Source organism: Oncorhynchus keta, chromosome 15 (genome assembly GCF_023373465.1).
Source record: "Oncorhynchus keta strain PuntledgeMale-10-30-2019 chromosome 15, Oket_V2, whole genome shotgun sequence".
Classification (NCBI taxonomy): Eukaryota; Metazoa; Chordata; class Actinopteri; order Salmoniformes; family Salmonidae; genus Oncorhynchus; species Oncorhynchus keta.
In genome coordinates this window covers 18,187,747-18,210,003 of record NC_068435.1, presented here as the reverse complement: position 1 = coordinate 18,210,003, position 22,257 = coordinate 18,187,747, and the positions used below count along the sequence as shown (strand labels likewise).

The 22,257-nt window shown below is 43.5% G+C and overlaps 2 protein-coding genes across 2 annotated transcripts; both read left to right on the top strand.

The window, feature by feature from the left end:
• Positions 1 to 1,249: 1,249 nt before the first annotated feature.
• Positions 1,250 to 5,575, top strand: LOC118394564 (calreticulin-like). Its single transcript, XM_035787858.2, has 9 exons — positions 1,250 to 1,541; positions 1,898 to 1,999; positions 2,328 to 2,531; positions 2,683 to 2,777; positions 2,861 to 3,070; positions 3,319 to 3,432; positions 3,598 to 3,741; positions 3,954 to 4,046; positions 4,409 to 5,575. The coding sequence occupies exons 1-9, from the start codon at positions 1,454 to 1,456 to the stop codon at positions 4,619 to 4,621; spliced, it is 1,263 nt and encodes a 420-aa protein (XP_035643751.1). The 5' UTR covers positions 1,250 to 1,453; the 3' UTR covers positions 4,622 to 5,575.
• A 118-nt stretch (positions 5,576 to 5,693) lies between these two features.
• On the top strand, positions 5,694 to 22,138 carry LOC118394562 (uncharacterized). Its single transcript, XM_035787855.2, has 10 exons — positions 5,694 to 6,071; positions 7,511 to 7,568; positions 14,727 to 14,888; positions 15,255 to 15,452; positions 16,825 to 17,016; positions 17,114 to 17,203; positions 17,689 to 17,824; positions 18,106 to 18,153; positions 18,261 to 19,876; positions 20,361 to 22,138. The coding sequence occupies exons 1-10, from the start codon at positions 6,010 to 6,012 to the stop codon at positions 20,418 to 20,420; spliced, it is 2,622 nt and encodes an 873-aa protein (XP_035643748.1). The 5' UTR covers positions 5,694 to 6,009; the 3' UTR covers positions 20,421 to 22,138.
• Positions 22,139 to 22,257: the final 119 nt, after the last annotated feature.

Sequence of the window (22,257 nt, the reverse complement as noted above, 5' to 3'; positions counted from 1 at the left end):
CTGATCCTGGTTCTCGATGTAAAAATCGTGACGAGATGAACTAAAAGTAAGCACTTGCACAACCTTGTCTTTAAATTTCATCAGCCAGTGATGAAAAGATTCTGCCATGATTACACTTATACTCCAACCGGTCCATTTATTTCTGAGGGTTTAATGGTGTGAATATATCTGTTTTTGGTGTGCTGCTCCTGAACCCTTTGCTTATTCCCATTCCAGGTTCTAAGTGGGTGTTGGAAGACTAGGTGAATATGCAGTAAATTCCCTCGCCATGTGAGAATCAACTGAATGGGTATGTTATTTTACACGTGCAGAAAGTATTTTTCATTATCTGCCACTGGCTTACTGATTCAGTTTCTTAACCTTTGCACAAGGGGTATATTTCAGTGGGCTCAATGTGTTGGTTTGCAATCTTTCCTAAAATATTCATAACTTTACTGTGCTCATTTCAAGATCAGCTTGAAATGGACACAGTAATTGACTGCAACCAAAAACCCATGTTAGGTTTAGCTTGCTTGATGGACCTGTCAATATAGGTGTATCAATGTTAGCTGGCTAATGTTAACTTGCTGATCCTGCTTTGTAGTATGCCCCTCTGGTCTGTATGAGTCATAGTTATATTGTGGGGTTAACAAATGATGATTCAATTCTTGAACTCTCTCCCTGAGATCTTGATGACAAGAAAGAATACTGATCTCCCCAATGATTCCTAGTGTTTTAGCCTACCAGTGATTATTTGGTTCACTTGTGTTTTTTTTTTTCCCTCCAGTGTTTGGTCAGGGGGGTGTGCAGTGCAGGAACTGTCATTTACCACTGACCTACAGTTGTCCTGAAGAAAGCAGTGCATCACCTACTTGAATTTATAATTTAAACATTTGTTTGGAGACGTGTTTAAAAAAAATATAAATTAAAAAAAGCTTCATTAAACTGTACATGTGTTCTAATTTTAGCTTGGTAAATAAAACCAGTAAGTGTAACTTCATTGTCCTGAAACAATAAAGGGATTTGTACATGATCTGTGCCATTTTTGTATATTTGCTACATTAACGATTAGCTGTGGGTTTTCTTTTTCACCTTTATTTAACCAGGTAGGCAAGTTGAGAACAAGTTCTCATTTACAATTGCGACCTGGCCAAGATAAAGCAAAGCAGTTCGACACAATGCCAGAGTTACACATGGAGTAAAACAAACACTGTATAAACAAGTCTGACTCGAAGATGGTTCCTCTATATTAATGGTGGGTGCGGTTTGATGCTACCAATTTGAGGTTCTGGCAAATTTGTGTTGCTGGTTTCTTGAATACAATATGGTACATTAGCTGTACCTCAGCTTCCCTGTCAACCAATGAAAATCGGACATTTGTTCAGTGTGGACTGATTGGTCAGGCGGACAGGGAGTGGGGAAACTGCGTTTAGCAGGGTGGTCAACTATCATTTCAAATTTAGAAAGCCACGTCATGCGAGGGTCGATGCTATTCAGTGCACTGATTGCACTAGCCACTGCCGAACCATCGCTGTATTTTAAAGAGCAGTTTGAAGATGGGGGTGAGTTCCATTAATTTCGGCTAGGCTGCCGTTATTGCCAGATTCAACTGGAAATGTCCAACTAGCCTAGCTAGTTTACAGCTAACTATTAGTGAGCTAATCTAACCATGATGGAACGACAATAGCTAGCCATGCTTCGTTAGATGCAATAATGAATGTTTAGTTTGCTTTTTAGCCACACCGAGTCGCTTACAACAATGATGGCTGGCACGTTTGCCATCTAATTAAATGTATCTACCTAGCCAACGGGTGACGCTAGCCTAGTGCTTGAATAAACCTTTAACGTTAGCTAAATTAGTATTCACCTATGCCAATGTTGTGGCCCTTCTAGTATTTGATTCTGTTTTTGCTGTCAGATTCTTGGACTACCCGGTGGGTTGAATCCAGCCATAGGTCTGACTACGGGGAATTTGTCCTGACACCTGGGAAATTCTACGGAGATCCAGAGAAAGACAAAGGTAGCTATCGTGTCATGAACCTGAGGCTTCATGCAGTTTTAAAGTCTGCACGCTAAAGATAAGCTTGTCCAATATGATTCCTCTGACGGTAAGACCATGTGATAAAATATTTGTATTCAACTTTTAATCCAGAGAAAGTCAGTTAAGAACAAATTCTTATTTTACAATGACTGCCTACACCTCATTTGGTCAGTCAGTTTCGTGACCCCACCATTGTTCTGAGAATTTCTTAATCTGTCTCTTACACAGTTCTGCTTTTCCTCTCGACTGTGGAGCAGGAGGCAACTCCGAATTTGAAACAGTCTAAAACATATCTTATTCCCCTCAGGTCTCCAGACCAGCCAGGATGCCCGCTTCTACTCTTCTTCTGCTCGATTTGAGCCCTTCAGCAACCAGGGCAAGACCCTGGTGATCCAGTTCACTGTGAAGCACGAGCAGAACATCGACTGTGGGGGAGGCTACATCAAACTATTCCCCGCTGACCTTGACCAGGCAGACATGCATGGAGACTCCAAATACAACATCATGTTTGGTAAAGTCCATTACCAATGAGATAATGATGGTACTAGCAAAATGATTGATAACCACTTAGTTTCACCGTACCCTCATTCAACATTTAGATAAATTGTTTAGGTTGTATATTTAATTTGTACAGCTAACCATAATGGTTTTCCCATATCCAGGTCCAGACATCTGTGGCCCAGGAACCAAGAAAGTTCATGTCATTATCAACTACAAGGGCAAGAATCATCTCATCAACAAGGACGTCAGGTGCAAGGTAAAGCATATGTCACAAATTCGCTTTTTTGGACATGACGTCCAGATTGGGTGGATCAAATCAATCTTTTTTTTGTTTTCCAGGATGATGAGTACACTCATCTGTACACTCTGATCCTGAACCCTGACAACACGTACGAGGTGAAGATTGACAACAAGAAAGTGGAGTCTGGAAGTCTGGAGGAGGACTGGGATATTCTGCCTCCTAAGAAGGTCAAGGACCCAGAGGCTGTGAAGCCAGACGACTGGGATGAGAGGGAGAGGGTGGAGGACCCCGAGGATAAGAAACCAGAGGTGGGTAGATAACTTTAGACACCTTTTCTGTCTCGAGACCCATGGCTGTTTCTGCATTCAACAATGCTAACAAGCCACATTATTGTATTGGCAGGACAATGGCAGAAACTGACTGGCCGACCAGGAATCTAACCAGCTACTCTTGATGCAAAAGCAATCCCTTCTGTCAATCTTTTATGAGTAGAATGTCTTTCATGATTTTCACTTTGTTAATGTGGGGTTAATGATTCAATGTTGTCATTTGTCAGGACTGGGATAGGCCAGAGAACATTGCTGACCCTGACGCTAAGAAGCCTGAGGATTGGGACAATGAGATGGACGGTGAATGGGAGCCACCCATGGTCTCCAACCCTGACTATAAGGCAAGCAGTCAGACACATAACTGGGGCTAAGGTATTTCCTGGCCCTATACACATGACAGAACCACATTTTGTTTTTTGATTGAGACATCGATTATGACCGTAGTTTTCTCTATTGCCACTTCAGTCATATGAACAGCTGTTTAATTGATTTGTTTGCCTTCTCAGGGCGAATGGAAACCCCGCAAGATCGACAACCCTGACTACAAGGGCAAATGGGTGCATCCTGAGATTGACAATCCAGAATACAGCGCAGACTCTGAAATATACAGATTCGACAGCATCGGCGTCATTGGCCTGGACCTGTGGCAGGTACTGTGGAGGACCTTATTCAGTTGTTTCAATACCTTAATTATTGACACATAATGCTAAAGAGTGGAATCTAATTGAAAGGTATTCTGTTTGTGATTATTTAAAAAGGCTATATTTTTCCTTGTTAATTGAAAAGAGAAAATGCATCCCTGAAATAATATTTTTGCCCAGAAGTATTTGGAGTAATTCAGACATGTTCATTGCTGTCACAGGTAAAATCTGGGACCATCTTCGATAACTTCCTGATCACAGACGACGCTACGCTGGCAGAAGAGGTTGGCAATGAGACCTGGGGTCAGACTAAGGTCAGTGGTACTCACCTCTCAGGTTCAAACTTTAATACATACCCACTGGGCACAGACGTCAATTCAACGTCTATTCCACATTGGTTCAACATTATTTCATTAAAATTACGTGGAAACAAAGTTGATTCATGCAGTGTGCCCAGTGGGTATTCACACTGGTGTCTCTTGAGTCGCATTCCCCTAACCCCAATTTGTTATCTGACAATTTGTTACAGGATTATTTGTCTGAATAAATTCACTAGTTTGGTTTCAGATCCTTATGAAGACATATTTGCAACGTTGCCTAACAGCACACTACAAACTGTAAAAATGCTAATTCCTGTGGTTTGTTAAAATGGCTGTCTCTGTTTCATGTTTTGTAGGATCCAGAGAAAAAGATGAAGGTGTCCCAGGAGGAACAGGAGAGGAATAAACTAGAGGCGGAAGAGATGGGGAGGAAAGAGCAGACAAAAGACGAGCCTGAAGACGAGGAGGAAGAAGAGAAGGAGGAAGAGTTAGAGGACCATGAAGAAGAAGAAGAGACTGGAGCAGAGGAAGAAGAGGAGGAAACAGACTCTATAAAGGATGAACTTTAGAGGACTGACTTTCTCATTGGGGTGAATCTTCCGTTGAGCCTGGGGAGGGATTATGCATCATTTCGCTTTACCATCCAGTCAGTCAGGCCTCAAAGTAATGTTGAGAGAAGGGGCGGTGAAGAAGTCATTTAGATTTTACTGCAAAATCTGTGACATTTTTTATTTTATGTTTTTTATTTAACTTATTAGATTTTGACTCACTGGTTTACCGCCTTATTAATTAAGGCAGTAAACCAGTGTGTCAAAACTAACCTATTTCTTGTAAGTATGCATTTAATTGTCTGTTGCTTCACAGATGAAGTCTAATTAATTGAAGCTTGTGTGTTTTTGTTTTCTTAATTCACATTGAGTGAATATGTACTCCATGTAAATCCTACTCAACCTTGACATGCATAGCGATAGTTTCCCATTCATTCAATGTCCATTTGCTAACTAAATGCAGTCACATACTGACATACTATTAGGTAGAAGTAGCATCTATAACCTCACCAAGGCCAAATTCATTCACCAACCTCTAATTCCATTGACATTCAGCCATGAACTACTGTAGCCAAGTCAGACGTTTACTCCATTGTGAGTTTTCACTGTTGTATTTTGTCTTGCACAGTAGCCTCATACTTCCTAATGTAGCCTATTGCATTTGTTCCCCCTTATTGTTTTTGTAGATATTTGTAACCTTATTTGGGAAATTATGACGATTACAGATATTGTTGTGCAAAAATACTGTACACTAGTAAAAAAAAAAAAAAAAAAAGAGGGTTGTTTGGATTTTACATGTGTAAAGTGTTCCCTTTGTTACAAATCATCATCATAGCCTATATAATACACTATTTAGGCTACAGGCAATTAGAAGCCAAGCAAATTAAGTAGCACCATATGCTTCCAGACATTTTTCTACAGACCAGAATTAATGACAAACATTGACAGCCTTTCATAAAATCTCCTAAGAAAGTTTTTTTTCCTGTGTTGGGAGTTATTGCCTTGCTATTTATAGGATAATGAGAAAGGCACACAGTTTAATTTATTCTATTGCATCCACTGTCACTACAAAGTGCATATTTGTATCACCAACATTCAGCGAAAATCAATTATGTTTGTACGGCGCCTCTGAACTCATCCAGTCTCAAGGGTTGACTCCCCCACGTGATGAAACAGCAGCTACTGTACCTCTCAATGATGGAGTCTGAAGAGGCAAGGATAAATGGTCAAATGTAGGAGCAGCGCCAGTTTACTTGAAAACAGAGTCGACCACGGTTATTTCAAGGTAGATAACCGAACTAGCCAAACCTAATCGGATAATCGCTTTAGGATCCCACCTTGTGCACTGGACCGCAGCCTAGATCTAGTCGGGTACCTGGGGATGCGATGGGAGAGCGAGTACCGCAGAGATGATGCGTTTTGTACTGGATTGCTTGCGGACGCCAAGGCAACGGGCACCCTGCAGTGAGAGGTTGGTAACGATAATGGATTAGGAAATGCTTAGTTAACGAAAATGTCCTTGTAGGCCTACATACATTGACCCATCATCCACAATAGAGTGAGTTCGTGTTCATTTCTGACCCATCTATGCAATTTCAGTAATATAATTTTTGAAGGGATGCTTTTTTATGAATGGCCAGTAAGAGGCAATAAAGCAGCGAGTGTTTCACCTCTTCTCAATGTACAGTAGCTGGTCAATGCATGCAATTCACGGACGTACACCAGCAATAACATGTATTTTAGACAGACAGACAGCAATTGGTTAATTTAAAATTGACTGGAATTAAGGAAATTCTAAAATGGAATTCTTGACCATCACAAAAATATTAATAGGATGCACATTTATAGTAGGCTAATGGATAGCCTTTTAACTGCACATTGTATTCTTTTTTGGAAACCTGCCATTTATGATGATCTTTTATATAAGCCTACTGTATACTATATTAAAGAAAAGTTGCAGTGTAGAATTTGCATTGGGCCAAATGTTTAAACTCTTTCAAAGAACTGTATTGTATTGAACTGAAAAATTGTTGAGAGTCATCAGGTGAGCCAATAGTGTTGCATTAACACTGCAGTCCTATTTATATTACAGTCATTCTCAAACAAGGCTATTTTACTACAGCCCTCTGAGCCCTGAGATGTTCACCTGGTAGTTAGGCTTCAAATTCAAAAGTCACAGCACATAGGCATGGCCCATACTGCAGCTTGGAGAAAACAGTCATTGGCATAGAGAGACAGCGGGGTTAAGTGTAACACAGCACTGTGATATGAACTCTGCAATGACAGATACATTCGGTGTCATGGAAATGGTTAAGGAACAGCATGTCCTTGAGGAATGGCACATTCCCATTATTTCTTATGATTGTTAACCTTTCACGGTGCTAAATCAGGTATGGTAGGAGGAGAATTACGGTGTGAGAAGAGGAGGAAGAGGTAGTTCATTCTCCTGTCAAGGATGGGCAAGCTTTTTATGTCTTCCCTGGAAATACGACTGCACCTCTCTTTCATGTCCTCTCCTTCTTCTCTCATCCTTCTCATCCCTCCCTCCCTCTCTGACTTTACACGCAACCCCTTTGCACATGCTCAGTTGGTATATTCTCACTCTCTCTCCCCTTCTCCCTCCCTCTTTTGCTTCTTGGTGACACACACACACGCATGCACGCATGCACGCACGCACGCACGCACGCACGTACGCACGCACGCACGCACGCACACACACACACACGTGTTCACGGACAGCCTGCCTCTGGTTCCATATGCTATGTCTGTTTGACTGACATACTAAAGAGAATGGATGGAGTGGCGATGGAGGATGGGGAAGAGGGAAGGGGGAGGTGGAGATGGAGGAAAGGGAGGATGGTTAGGTGCAGCCCCCGTCAAACATTCCTGTCTTCTCTGCCGGTCCCCCAGGGACCAGGACTTTGTGGAACAGGACCAGGGTGTCATTCAGAAGACTGGAGAAATCAAAGTAAGGCTGCACGTTTCTTATATTGTCATCTGTGTGTGTGTGTGTGTGTGTGTGTGTGTGTGTGTGTGTGTGTGTGTGTGTGTGTGTGTGTGTGTGTGTGTGTGTGTGTGTGTGTGTGTGTGTGTGTGTGTGTGTGTGTGTGTGTGTGTGTGTGTTTGAATGTGTATGTGTGTGTGTGTGTGAAAGTGCATGTGCATTTGAATGTGTGTGTGTTCGTGTGCGTTTGAATGTGTGTCTGTGTGTGATGCGTGCGTGTGAAGGTGTGTGCATGAGTCTGTGCATGTGCTCTCATGTTTCACTGCATAAGTTGTATGTGATATGTGCGAGCCTGATTATATTCTCCTGGAATGATCAAGACACCTCCCACTGGACACAGATATCAGTTCAACGTCTAATTTTGATTTACATTTGATTGAGTTGTCAACTAACGTGAATTCAATGTGAAATGAACAACAAATGTCACCATGTCATTGGATTTAGGTTAAAATAACAAAATGCCCTTATGTTGATGACACTGTAAATTCAGTTAGTTTCCCATGTTGATTCAACGTCATCACTTAGATTGTTTGGGTTGAAATGACGTGGAAACAACGTTGATTCAACACGTTTTTGCCCAAGGGGATGGCTTTACAAATGGCACCACACATTTTATTAGTAATTTTTTATTTAACTTGCCAAGTCATTTAAGAACAAATTCTTATTTACAATGACGCCCTACCAAATCAAATTAAATCAAATATTATTGGTCACATACACATGGTTAGCAGATGTTAATGCGAATTTAGCGTAATGCTTGTGCTTCTAGTTCCGACAGTGCAGTAATGTCTCACAAGTAATCAAACAATTTCCTAACAACTACCTAGTACACACAAATCTAAAGGGGTGAATGGGAATATGTACATATAAATATATGGATGAGTGATGTCCGAACGACATAGGCAAGGTGCAAAAGATCTGAGCATTCCGGCGATGAACCATGGTCCGGTTCCTCCGACAACGATCCATGGTCCGGTTCCTCCGACAACGATCCATGGTCCGGTTCCTCCGACAACGATCCATGGTCCGGTTCCAAAGAAGCGGAGGGATCAGTGTAGGGAGCGGGGACTGTGTCCAGAACCGGAGCCGCCACCGAGGGTAGATGCCCACCCGGACCCTCCTCTATAGGTTCAAGTTTGCGGCCGGGAGTCCGCACCTGTGTGTGTGGGGGGGGTGCTGTCACTTAGATATCTCTGTTTTTCTATATATTTTGGTTAGGTCAGGGTGTGACTAGGGTGGGTACCCTGGGTTTTTGTATGTCTAGGGTTTTTTGTATGTCTAGGGGTTTTGTATGTCTATGTTGGCCTGATATTGTATGGCCCTTTTTGCCACTTTCCGGTGTGGGATCTTGTCTACAAGTAGGAACAGGGCTCCGGGCAGCCGAGCGGAAATGGAGGAAAACTCGCCTCCCTGCGGACCTGGCATCCTTTCACTCCCTCCTCTCTACATTTTCCTCCTCTGTCTCTGCTGCTAAAGCCACTTTCTACCATTCTAAATTCCAAGCATCTGCCTCTAACCCTAGGAAGCTCTTTGCCACCTTCTCCTCCCTCCTGAATCCTCCCCCCTCCTCCCTCTCTGCAGATGACTTCGTCAACCATTTTGAAAAGAAGGTCGATGACATCCGATCCTCGTTTGCTAAGTCAAACGACACCGCTGGTTCTGCTCACACTGCCCTACCCTATGCTCTGACCTCTTTCTCCCCTCTCTCTCCAGATGAAATCTCGCGTCTTGTGACGGCCGGCCGCCCAACAACCTGTCCGCTTGACCCTATCCCCTCCTCTCTTCTCCAGACCATTTCCGGAGACCTTCTCCCTTACCTCACCTCGCTCATCAACTCATCCCTGACCGCTGGCTACGTCCCTCCCGTCTTCAAGAGAGCGAGAGTTGCACCCCTTCTGAAAAAACCTACACTCGATCCCTCCGATGTCAACAACTACAGACCAGTATCCCTTCTCTCTTTTCTCTCCAAAACTCTTGAGCGTGCCGTCCTTGGCCAGCTCTACCGCTATCTCTCTCAGAATGACCTTCTTGATCCAAATCAGTCAGGTTTCAAGACTAGTCATTCAACTGAGACTGCTCTTCTCTGTATCACGGAGGCGCTCCGCACTGCTAAAGCTAACTCTCTCTCCTCTGCTCTCATCCTTCTAGACCTATCGGCTGCCTTCGATACTGTGAACCATCAGATCCTCCTCTCCACCCTCTCCGAGTTGGGCATCTCCGGCGCAGCCCACGCTTGGATTGCGTCCTACCTGACAGGTCGCTCCTACCAGGTGGCGTGGCGAGAATCTGTCTCCTCACCACGCGCTCTCACCACTGGTGTCCCCAGGGCTCTGTTCTAGGCCCTCTCTTATTCTCGCTATACACCAAGTCACTTGGCTCTGTCATAACCTCACATGGTCTCTCCTATCATTGCTATGCAGACGACACACAATTAATCTTCTCCTTTCCCCCTTCTGATGACCAGGTGGCGAATCGCATCTCTGCATGTCTGGCAGACATATCAGTGTGGATGACGGATCACCACCTCAAGCTGAACCTCAGCAAGACGGAGCTCCTCTTCCTCCCGGGGAAGGACTGCCCGTTCCATGATCTCGCCATCACGGTTGACAACTCCATTGTGTCCTCCTCCCAGAGCGCTAAGAACCTTGGCGTGATCCTGGACAACACCCTGACGTTCTCAACTAACATCAAGGCGGTGTCCCGTTCCTGTAGGTTCATGCTCTACAACATCCGCAGAGTACGACCCTGCCTCACACAGGAAGCGGCGCAGGTCCTAATCCAGGCACTTGTCATCTCCCGTCTTGACTACTGCAACTCGCTGTTGGCTGGGCTCCCTGCCTGTGCCATTAAACCCCTACAACTCATCCAGAACGCCGCAGCCCGTCTGGTGTTCAACCTTCCCAAGTTCTCTCACGTCACCCCGCTCCTCCGCTCTCTCCACTGGCTTCCAGTTGAAGCTCGCATCCGCTACAAGACCATGGTGCTCGCCTACGGAGCTGTGAGGGGAACGGCACCTCAGTACCTCCAGGCCCTGATCAGGCCCTACACCCAAACAAGGGCACTGCGTTCATCCACCTCTGGCCTGCTCGCCTCCCTACCACTGAGGAAGTACAGTTCCCGCTCAGCCCAGTCAAAACTGTTCGCTGCTCTGGCCCCCCAATGGTGGAACAAACTCCCTCACGACGCCAGGACAGCGGAGTCAATCACCACCTTCCGGAGACACCTGAAACCCCACCTCTTCAAGGAATACCTAGGATAGGGTAAGTAAGGGTAAGTAATCCTTCTCACTCCCCCCCAACAAGATTTAGATGCAAGTGGCTGTTCCACTGGTTGTCATAGGTGTTTGCACCAATTTGTAAGTCGCTCTGGATAAGAGCGTCTGCTAAATGACTTAAATGTAAATGTAAATGTAGGTGCCTGTGTGCACACTTGTAGCTTCAAGGTTTGTTTGGTTGTTGTTTTGTTGAGTTTCAGTTCCTTAAAAATATGTGGAACTCTTCACGCTGCGCCTTGGTCTCACTCATACAACAATCGTGACAGTGCAGAGATTAAAGTGCAGGTATTTGTATTCCTTCGGGAAATCAGTAGCCTTTAATGAGCAGATTCCATTTTCCTTTACGCATTTCTTATTGCCAGTTTTTAGAGAAGGCTATCTCTGTATTTCAGAGCCAAATGCATACACAGTACTATCAGGCCATTAGAACAGAGATCATATCTACTGGTGTTCTTCAGCATCATAGGAAAGACCATTATGTTAACCACTATACACTTTGAACGCTTTCAGTGCACCGCTGCCTGCTGGGATGACATTGTGATGTATGATATTTTATTTTTGTAACCCAGCAATAACCTGGTATGGAGCTCTATATCCCCCAGCAACAGCATATCTCTAATTTCCGAGAGGTGGCCCAGATATGATCTCACCAAAAACTGATTTCCTATCTCTCTAGTGGTATTATTAAAAAAGATTATTGTTGCAGATGTCTATGCTACTGTGCCCGTATTAAAAAAGGAGTGCTTAACTAGGATTAGGTCATTTCTGAATATAGTCCCTGATCCACTGGGTTTTCTCCTGTCAAATAGCTGCAATCTATTTGGTGTTTTTGGTATTTATTAGGATCCCCATTAGCTGTTGCAAAGCATCAGCTATTCTTCCTGGCGTCCATATGAAACATGACATAATAAATATTACAGAACATTATTCGTCAAGGACTGAAATACATACACTTAAAACGTCACACATAGTCTACATATCAGTACATGCACACAATATCTAGGTATAATACATAGTGCAATGAAAATTACAATATATATAAATGACTACAGACCCGTAGCACTCACGTCTGTAGACATGAAATGATTTGAAAGGCTGGTCATGGCTCACATCAACACCATTATCCCAGAAACCCTAGACCCACTACAACTTGCATACCGCACCAACAGATCCACAGATGATGTAATCTCTATTGCAGTCCACACTGCCCTTTCACACCTGGACAAAAGGACCACCTATGTGAGAATGCTATTCATTGACTACAGCTCAGCGTTCAACACCATAGTCCTGCCATCCAGGCGGTGCCAGAGGAAGGCCCTAAAAATGGTCAAAGACTCCAGCCACCCTAGTCATAGACTGTTCTTTCTGCTATCACATGGCAAGCGGTACCGGAGCACCAAGTCTAGGTCCAAGAGGCTCCTATATAGTTTCTACCCCCAAGCCATAAGACTCCTTAACAGCTAATCAAATGTCTATAGCCAGATTATTTGCATTGCCTCCCCCTCCCCTGATGCGCCGCTGCTACTCTCTGCTATTATCATCTATGCATAGTCACTTTAATAACTCTACCTACATATACATATTACCTCGACACCGGCGCCCCCACACATTGACGTTGACTCTGTACCGGTACCCCCTGTATATAGCCCCGCTATTGTTATTTACTGCTGCTCTTTAATTATTTGTTATTCTTATCTCTTACTTTTTTTTTGATTTTCTTAAAACTGCATTGTTGGATATGGGCTTGTAAAGTAACTATTTCACTGTTGTATTGGCGCATGTGATAAATAAAATTGGATTCGATTTGAAAATAGCTCTGTCTCTTCACAGTTCTCTTTGTGCAGTAAGGTGTTGTTTTATCTGTTTTTTTAAACTGGTTTTATTGCTGCCTTGAGTTACCTGGGGTGGCAGAGTGAGCAGTAGTCCAGGTGCGACAAAACTAGTGCCTGTAGGACCTGTCTGGTCAACTGAGATGTCAAGAAGGCAGAGCAATGCCCTATAATGGACAGACCTCTTCCCATTTTAGCAACCATTGAGTCTTTATGTTTTGACCATGAAAGCTTGCTAACTAAGCTTACACCCAGCAGTTTAGTCTCTTCAACTTGCTCAATAGCTACATTATTCAATAATAGATCTAAATGTTTAGCATTGAGCGAGTGATTTGTCCCCAAAATAATGCTTTTAGTTTCTGAAATATTTAGCACCAGCCTATTGCTAGTTACCCATTCTAAAACTGACTGGAGCTCTATGTTAAGTGAATCCGTTTTTTTTTTAACTGTTGCAGCCGACATGTATACTGTTGAGTCATCAGTGTACATAGACACAGGCTTTATTCAAGGTCAGTGGAAGGTCATTTGTAAAACAGAAAACAATAACGGCCCTAGCCGGCTGCCCTGTGGTACACCACACACAACTGAATTAGCATGAGAGAGACTTCCATTAACAAAAACACTGTTCTATTAGATAGGTAACTCTCAATCCATAATAAGGCAGAGGATGCAAATCCATAACACCTACGTTTTTTCAGAAATAGGTTATGATCAATGACATCAAAAGCTGCACTGAAGTCTAACAAAACAGCTCACACAATCTTCTTACTATCAATTTCTTTCAGCCAATCATCAGTCAGCTGTGTCAGTGTTGAGTGCCCTTCCCTATAAGCATGCTGAAAGTCTGTTGTTAATTTGTTGTTTGTAAAATAACTTTGTATTTGTTCAAACACCATTTTTTTCCAAACGTCACAGTGCAGAATTAACTGCTTCTACATGCATACATGGTAGTAAATGCATGATAGATGCATCGTAGCATTGTGAAGGTTACTCAAGTTAATTAACTTCCCCTCAACTCTTAGGGCCTTGAGCAGAAGGGCTGAAATCCTTTCCAGACATTAGCCAACTGTCAGGATGAGCTGTGCATATTGTGCCTGAGTGAAGCAGCTCTCTAGTGGCATATACAGTACAGGTCTAAGTCACTACAGTGAGATTTTCTCTCAGCTCTACTTCTTTCAGTAGTTATAAATATACTACATAGCTCTTTAGTCTTTAGTCTGAAAATAGAACCCTCAAAGTGTGACACGCCAGAGGTTGAAGTGTTGATAGTGCCTGTGAATATAAAGTGATTTATCTGTGTTAGTACAGCACATTGTCATTCATAACACCTCTTATTCTAGTGTATTGAGAAGCTCATTATCAGAATACTCATGCGTGTAGAGCCCTTGATAATTTTTAGTAAAGTCTGAAGTGCCTCTCTCTCTCTCTTTCTCGCACTACCCTCCTCTCCTTCCGACTGCCCTTGCCCTTTCTATTTCTGCTCACCTCCCTTTTCTTGGCAGTTTTCCCTCCCGCCGGTTTATTTTCTAGTCATTCCTCTTTTTAGAATGGAGATCACGTTTGATACTGCTTTGTAAAATTAATGGAAAAGGATCGCCTCAAGTAAGCTTTATTTCTGCAGTGAAAGGGACTTTGCATAGTTATCTGTCTCTAGCCTCTATTTCCTCAGCTTTTCAGTAACTACTGATATCTTCTCTCTCTCTCTCTCTCTCTCTCTCTCTCTCTCTCTCTCTCTCTCTCTCTCTCTATCTCTCTCCCTGTCTCTCTTTCTCCCCTCCCTCCTTTCTCTGTCTTTGCTGCCTACTCCATCTATCCCTTTTTTTTAACTCTCCTTCTCTCTTTTTCTCTCTCTCCATTCCCTCTCTACATGTCATTCCGTTCTTTCCATCCCTCCATTCTCTCACTACTTCAACTCTCCCTGCTGTCCCTCCATCACTCTCTCCTACTCTTCATCCCTCCACTCCATCCATACTTCCATCCATCCCTCCCTACACCTGCCTGTGTGTTCCACCCCACCAGGACCTGCAGGATGCAGTGCAGCAGGAAGTCATTGAGCTGCAGGAGCAGCGGGGCGACCGCCAGGAGCTGGAGGAAACCCTGGAGAAGCTGGAGCAGCACAGGGTGGAACTGGAGGAGCAACTCAAACTGACCAGGCTGGAGTGCGTCCAGGAGAGCCAGCAGGTCAGACACACACAGAGATGACAGCTGCTATGACTACTGTTACTGAATAAAACATAAGAAATAACTATTTTTATGCATGATGATCATTTCTATCAGTGAATGTTTTTTGCATGTTTTGTCATTTGTATGCAGTCATCTATGCTGTGATGGTGAGTCACTGAACAATAAAGACATTTACCAACTATAGACAGACTTGGTTGGTTTATGGTCAGTTCAGACCTCTTCTCCAATCTTCAAATGAATAAAGATTTGATTCATGCAAATGATTCTTGCTACCCTTCACGGCTCCGAAGTTAGGTCCCTCTGACTCTGCTGTCTACTCCTGCTCTCCTCCTTTGTCCCCTGTCCCTACTCTTCCCAATACAGATCCTGTCCTTGCAGGCGGAGGAGGTGGCCAGGGAGACAAAGGTGGAGGAGTATGAGCGGGAGCTGGCCAGGGCCAGGAGGAAACTCAAACAGCTGAAGATGGAGGTCAGAAAGGCCCAGGGGAAGGTGGAGGAGGCGGGTGAGCGCACCATTCCTCTGGAGGAGTCCATCAGCCAATCATACGAGGAGATTTTACAGGTGGGTATGTCTTTATATGTCCCACTCTGGTTATGAACTCAATGAATTGTTCTTCAAAATGATTGCTATAGAAGCACTTGATTGATGACAGCCTTCCGACAGGCTGGTCTTTCATGTATCCAGTCAATAATCCAGTCTTGCAGTTTTGAAAAGGGACAGTGGTCACATAAGACAGCATACATGCCCTGGGCTATGGTCACAAGGGAGAGAATTCAAGAGAGCATTCAAGGTTGAAAAGCCCATTAAGCGAATTGGACCAAAGCCTCAGATTTTTCCTGCCACTGTGTCTCCTGCTGTACTCCACACATGGCAGCTGGAAGCCTGATAGCAGTAGCTAATAAGATAGTCTCGCTTGCCAGGCTTCTAGGGTTCTCCTAGAATGCCAAGATGCAGAGCGAATATGAGACTATGGTATCACAGGAGGCTGGTGAGGGGAGGATGGCCCATAATAAATAATGGAATGGAATGAATGGAATGGTTTCAAACACATGGAAGCTATGTGTTTGATGTCTTTGATACAATTCCATTTATTCCGTTCCAGCCATTACTATGAGCCCGTCCTCCCAACCGCCTGTGTAATCAGGCTATATGCGTGTGATAGACTGGGGTTCAAGGTCTCCTGCGACTGTGTTACCCAGGTCTCCTGCGACTGTGTTAGCGCGCTGAGCAAAGCTTCAGGTCTCAGGCAAAGGTTCTCATTACAGGAGCAAGGTTCCAAACCACCCCAGTTACATGACACTACTAATATAAAATGGTTCAGTCAGACCAGCAGGTGGTCGTGGTGATTCTGTGTCATTTCAGTCCCCTGCTGACAGGTGATTCATGTGTAGCCTTCATCATGCCTCCAGTGTATTGATCTATGTTGTCTTGGCAGCTGCACCATGCAGACAAGCTCAAAACCCCCTGTGGAACTGGAAGGTGAAGAGGCTGGTCACATTGATCCATTATGTGTGCCATTAATCCTCCATGTTGATATTTGCTCCTTTTAATCATACTGCGACTTTAGAGAAAAGCCTTCAAGTTGTAAAAGCCTTCAAATTGTAGTAGACCAATATTTAATATCAGCTGGATTTATTTTGTTTGCTGATGATGTACCAGAGATCATCTTTAAACAGATAACTGTCTGGTTGGTTCAGAGATTTAAAAAGGTCTGTGTTACTGGATAGACAAGCATAGTGTCTTTCAACAGCTGTGTGTCTGGCACTTAGGGCCAACCACTTACTTACTTGGCCTTCCCCAAGCCAAGTGGAGCATAAAGCTTCCCTCCATCTCTTCCCGTTCCGGGCAAAGCTAACACATATATAGACTTCTCTGAGATGTATCATATGTATTCGACGAATAGTGGCTTTCGTTGATGTCTGCTGTGGATTAGGAGGAGCAGACGTTCAGTACACTGAGGAGTGAGCGGACGGGAGATGCAACACTGCCAGACCACCAGCAAGTGGAGTCAAACGACACATCTCCCAGCAGCCTCAGGACAGAGGACGGAACTCTGGATGTACCCGATGTACCAGCCAGGTCATGGGGCAGGAGCCAATCACTGCCTGTCTACGCTGAAATCCTGGTATGTGTCATACAATTGGGTTTAAATCCCACATGATGTCCATCATAACCATACAATTTGGGATAGCCTGAATTTTGGCTATTCTCTCTTCTCACAGGCAAACCTTGGGTGCGCAGCTCGCGCTAAGGACGGATTGTCTTATACACAAGAAGAGGAGGAGGAGACACCTGTACCAAGCACACCAAAGGTATGGCTACCAACTCAGTAAAGTTTTGTAAACCAATAATCTATTGGAGAGACTGGCAAATTACTAAATTAATCTTTCACTGCACTGGGCTGTATCAGGGTCACACAGAGTGTTTCTTGGTAGTCTTAAACAAATCTACTTTGAAACGAAAGTCTACACCTCACATACATGTTATGGGCTTAAAAGAGAAGACACCTGTACTATGTCAGATATAGAGTTGAAATGTATTACATTTTGAGTTTGCATCACAACAGTACACTTTATATACATCACAGAGGACTGAACTACAACAACACTGTTTGACATAAAAACACCAGATTTTTTAAAATAATGTTTATTAATTACGAAATTATGAAAAATATGAATAACATTCCACCCATGAGGCCACTAGGTCATTTAACTGCAGGAAAGCACTATAGTGTATGCTGGATGTATGAAGAAAACTTCCTTCATCTGTGAGAAAGGTTTATCCTATACCTCTTTAGCAGATAGATTTTAAGGGAGAAGAGGAAGAGAAAGTGGAGGAAGAGAAAATTTCCCAGACACGATCCACCAGTAGCATAGCAGTCGAAGATCTAGACTTCTACCACCCCGACCCCTTCATTCACTGTGAATCTGAACGTGAGCATCTGTTCTCTCTTCCATATGCTTTGACAATGATCATGGTACAGCTAAAGATGATGTTGATGATGATGATGATGATGATGATGATGATGATGATGATGATGATGATGATGATGATGATGATGATATTGGGGGTGGTGGTAGTGATTATGACAACAGTGATTATGATAATGAAGCTGATGGTGGTGGTGATGATGATGGTTGTTGTAGTGATACTGAAGATGATGATGCTTGTGATGATAATGATGACGATGATGGTGATAATTTTTTATTTGCAGATGACCTTTTCAAAGATGACGACTTCTTTGCCAATACAGATAAATCTGGTGAGTGACATTCATATATAAAACTTTGACAATATGATTGATTGATGATGATATGCTACAGCATTATCCAGACCTCTAATTCTGTTGTGACTGATCCTTTCTCCTAGATGATGACCCGTTCAAAGGCACGGACCCCTTTGCTGCAGACATCCTCTTTCCAGAGGGGACAGAGGAGCCATATCCATCCACTGACCCTTTCCCAGACACCCCTGCCTGCCTGGAACCTGGATTTAACGAGGACACAGACAACAGCCTCTCCTGCCCTGAAAACAAAGCCTCTACCGGCACCCAGTGCTTTGAGTCCGAGTTCCCCGACGAGGATGAATCTAGTGACATAGAAATAAGTTACAGCAGGGAGGATCTGGACACTGTTCACACGGACACTGTTGAACTCTCCTTCGTTGAGCCCAAAACCTTGATCATGACCGAACGCTTGGGTTTCAAGCCCATCTACACAGCTCAAACCTGTTCTTTGGACACTGAATTAGATGACGCAGATGAACCCGGCTTAGCTTTGGGACGCCAACCCTTCAGTGAATCATCCCGGGCCAACACCTGGGCTGCCGGGCCCAATTTATCCACCGAATCGGACCCTAATGGATACGAGTTTAATATCAACGCAGTATCCCCACCTTCCGACATAGAAGAGATTGACATCACTCTTGGATCTATACAGGTTGGCTTTGACGTTGTGTGTGACTCTTTGGAACTCAGCTACCCTGTTGGGATTCAGGCCTGTGACTCAGAACCTGCCGGAACAGGTGGATGCGACCTTCCTGAACCCAGCCCTCCTGTGCCCATCCGCCCGGTCCGTCCACCTAGACGCCTCAAAGGGTCAGCTGTCCTTGTAGAAGAGCCATACACTCCCAAAGCTGAACGCTGTGATCCAGGTCCTTCCAACCGCTCAGCTGATTCAGAGCTGGACAGTGCTATCGGGATGGACCCTCTTATCAGCTCAGCTGAACACAACAGTAAATTCAGCTTCAGCAACAGTCTCGAGCTGAACTATGAACCCAGTAGTCAAACTTCGTACAACTATGGATTCAAACTCAGCCCTGAACACCACAGTGAAGAGATTCTGGATCCTTTTGGCACTGAACTCAGCGATGAAGAGGCCGACAACCAAGCCTCATTTGATCTGTATGAATTTGAGCCTACCGTTCAACCTGAGACCCAAGACAAGTTCGACCCTTACGAGTTTGGACAAAAGCCTCATGCCACCAACCAAGACACATTTGACCCCTATGGTTTCAAACTCGTAAGTTTTGAGACTGACAACCAAGCTATTGTCGACTTACACAGCGGTGATGGTAACAACCTTAAAGACAACAATAACAGAACCAAACGGGACCCCTTTAGCTTTGATTTCAGTAACGCAGCATCAATGGACCATTATAGTTCAGACCCCAGTAATACTGCAACAATGGACCTCCTAGGTCTGGAACTCAGCAGAGCCAACAGTGTTGCTGAGTCAGACTGTAACAATCCTACAGTGTCTGACCCATTAGGAACAGTACAAACCATGGCAACTGAAAGCAACCTGTTAGACCTGGACCTTGTGTTTGGAAGCAGTAGTTATGGAAACCCTGAGGTCGCCCCTGAGCTCGACCCCTGTGAGCCTAGACAGGGAAACCCTGCTGGTCCAGACAACTTTGCGTTCAGAGCGAGAGACACCGCCCACTCCGAGTCTGTAGACATCATTTCTGACTGGATGACTGTTAAGGTCAGTGTCTCTGTTATTTGATACTCTGGGGACGTGTACTGGATGTGTGAGTGTGTTTGCTGTATGGTTGTGCATGTGGTGTACTGTAAGCAGGTGTGTGTAGCTGTGCGTTCGTGTAGAAGAAAGGCATGTGTGTGTGTGTGTGTGTGTGTGTGTGTGTGTGTGTGTGTGTGTGTGTGTGTGTGTGTGTGTGTGTGTGTGTGTGTGTGTGTGTGTGTGTGTGTGTGTGTGTGTGTTTCTTTGTGCATGTCAAATCAAATCAAATTACATTTGTTACATGCGCCGAATACAACAGTCGACCTCATAGTGAAATGTTTACTTACAAGCCCTTAACCAACAACACAGATTTTTAAAAAAATGTTAAAAAATAAAAAAAAATAATAATAAAGGTAACAAATAATTTAAGAATCGGAACTTGCATGTGTGCATATTTGACTGTTTACGATCCAGAGACAGTAACTTCATTTGTATTCTTGCCTCACAGACCAACTCCAGGGAGTCTTTCGGCCCAGTCAACTCCCGCACACACAGCCTGGACAAATGAACCATTCCCTGGGAAGAAGTCACCAGTCTGGCCATGAGTCTACTGCAGTACAGCCCAACAATGAGGAAGTAGATGGAAAGATAGCAGGTGAAGGAAGGAATGAGAGAAAGGAGTCGCTTTTCTCCAACCTGGCATGATTCACCTTGACTCCTAGTCAAGGGTTGCAACATTGCATTGATTTAAAAGGGATTGATATGTTCATTGAAAATCATAATTTGATCATTCTAATTTATGAGTTATTAATTGGTGATGGTTGTTTTGCAGCTGTAAGGCGTTGGTTCATTCTATACCCTGTTATAGGTGCAATATAGTATTTCATCTTGGTCAAGATATAGGTAGAGGTGAGAACATACATTTCCATATCCCGAAGAACCTCAAGTTTTAATAGCATGAAAACGAAAGGATTTATTATCCTGTTTATCTTGAAACTCTTTAACCATCCATCCTTTATCAGAAATATATGAGATGCCAAGGGATAGGGTAAAGGGTGGAGTGAATCATTTGGAATTGAGCTTTCTGGAAATACAACCAATCATTTTTGATGGAGGTGAGCAAACCAGGTTGGTAGAATGCAGGGTATGAGCTTCTTTATGTTCATGCTTTATGAGTCAACTGTAAATAAATCATTGAATAGGTTTTAAGTAAAGCCAACTGTGGCCAATACAAATGGTTAAAATCAAATCAAATGTTATTTGTCACACACATATTTAGCAGATGTTATTGCCGGTGTAGCGAAATGCTTGTGTTCCTAGCTCCAACAGTACAGTAGTATGTAACATAAATATATGAAACATAAATATTTAAAACCCCTTGGACCTTGCACGCCCGATTTTCCCTCCTGGTTAGCTATTTAATATTCTACCTACCAATGTGACATGGCGTGAGCCATACCTTAAACAAATGTGTGTCTATGTATATACATGTAAATCCGTATGTACTTTCTCAGACGCCCTTGGGCCAGTAATACATAGATAAATGTAGGGAACTAAAAAGTGAGTGAGTATCTGATCTTACAACCATACTTATAATAAAGGGGCTCTACTCATTCAGATCCGCTTTAGCCAACATCCACATAGTGGTTGTTTTGGCGGTGTCTGAGGTAGAACTGTGTTAGAGCTGTGAGATCCACAAGCAGCTCCTGGCATTATACCTAAAGCGGACATTGCCATTGGCTGCACAGAGTCGCATTAAGATTAATTCCATGCAGCCTTGTTTACAAGTAACAAACACTAGAACGTGAGATGTAATCTACACCTCGATTAGGCTGGTAGAAATCCTAATTTTGTTTAATGATTTTGAGCATCATTATTTATAGATATACACTTCCTTGTTCTGAACGTCTAACTCGAGTGGGACAATGATCAAGAGCAGCTGCTCACCGATTTGACAGCAGTTACTCCTTCGACACCGCCAAAACATCAACTGTGTGGGTGTCGGCTATCGCCGATTAACGCTTGATCTGATTGAATCTTGGCCTTAACCTTTCGTCCAGTTTGCAAATATCTATCGTTACAAAATGGATTCCCATTTTTGCATACTGGTACTGCCAATATAACACGCCATATTATTTGTACAAACTGTCTTTATTGCAGTGATGGGGAATTGCAAAAGAAACCCAAACAGAAAGAATCTAGGCCCAACTGCATGTAACACATTCATTATCAGCTACAATGCACAGTAAAACAAATTAAAAATACACAAGCAATCCTGCCTGGTCAAATAAAAATGAAGTGCATATAATCAACGAAAAACAAAATCGACTTTTTTTTTACCCATAAAACATTAAAAGATTGTAGATACGTTGTGTGCGTATGCACAATATAGGCCTATGTAGATA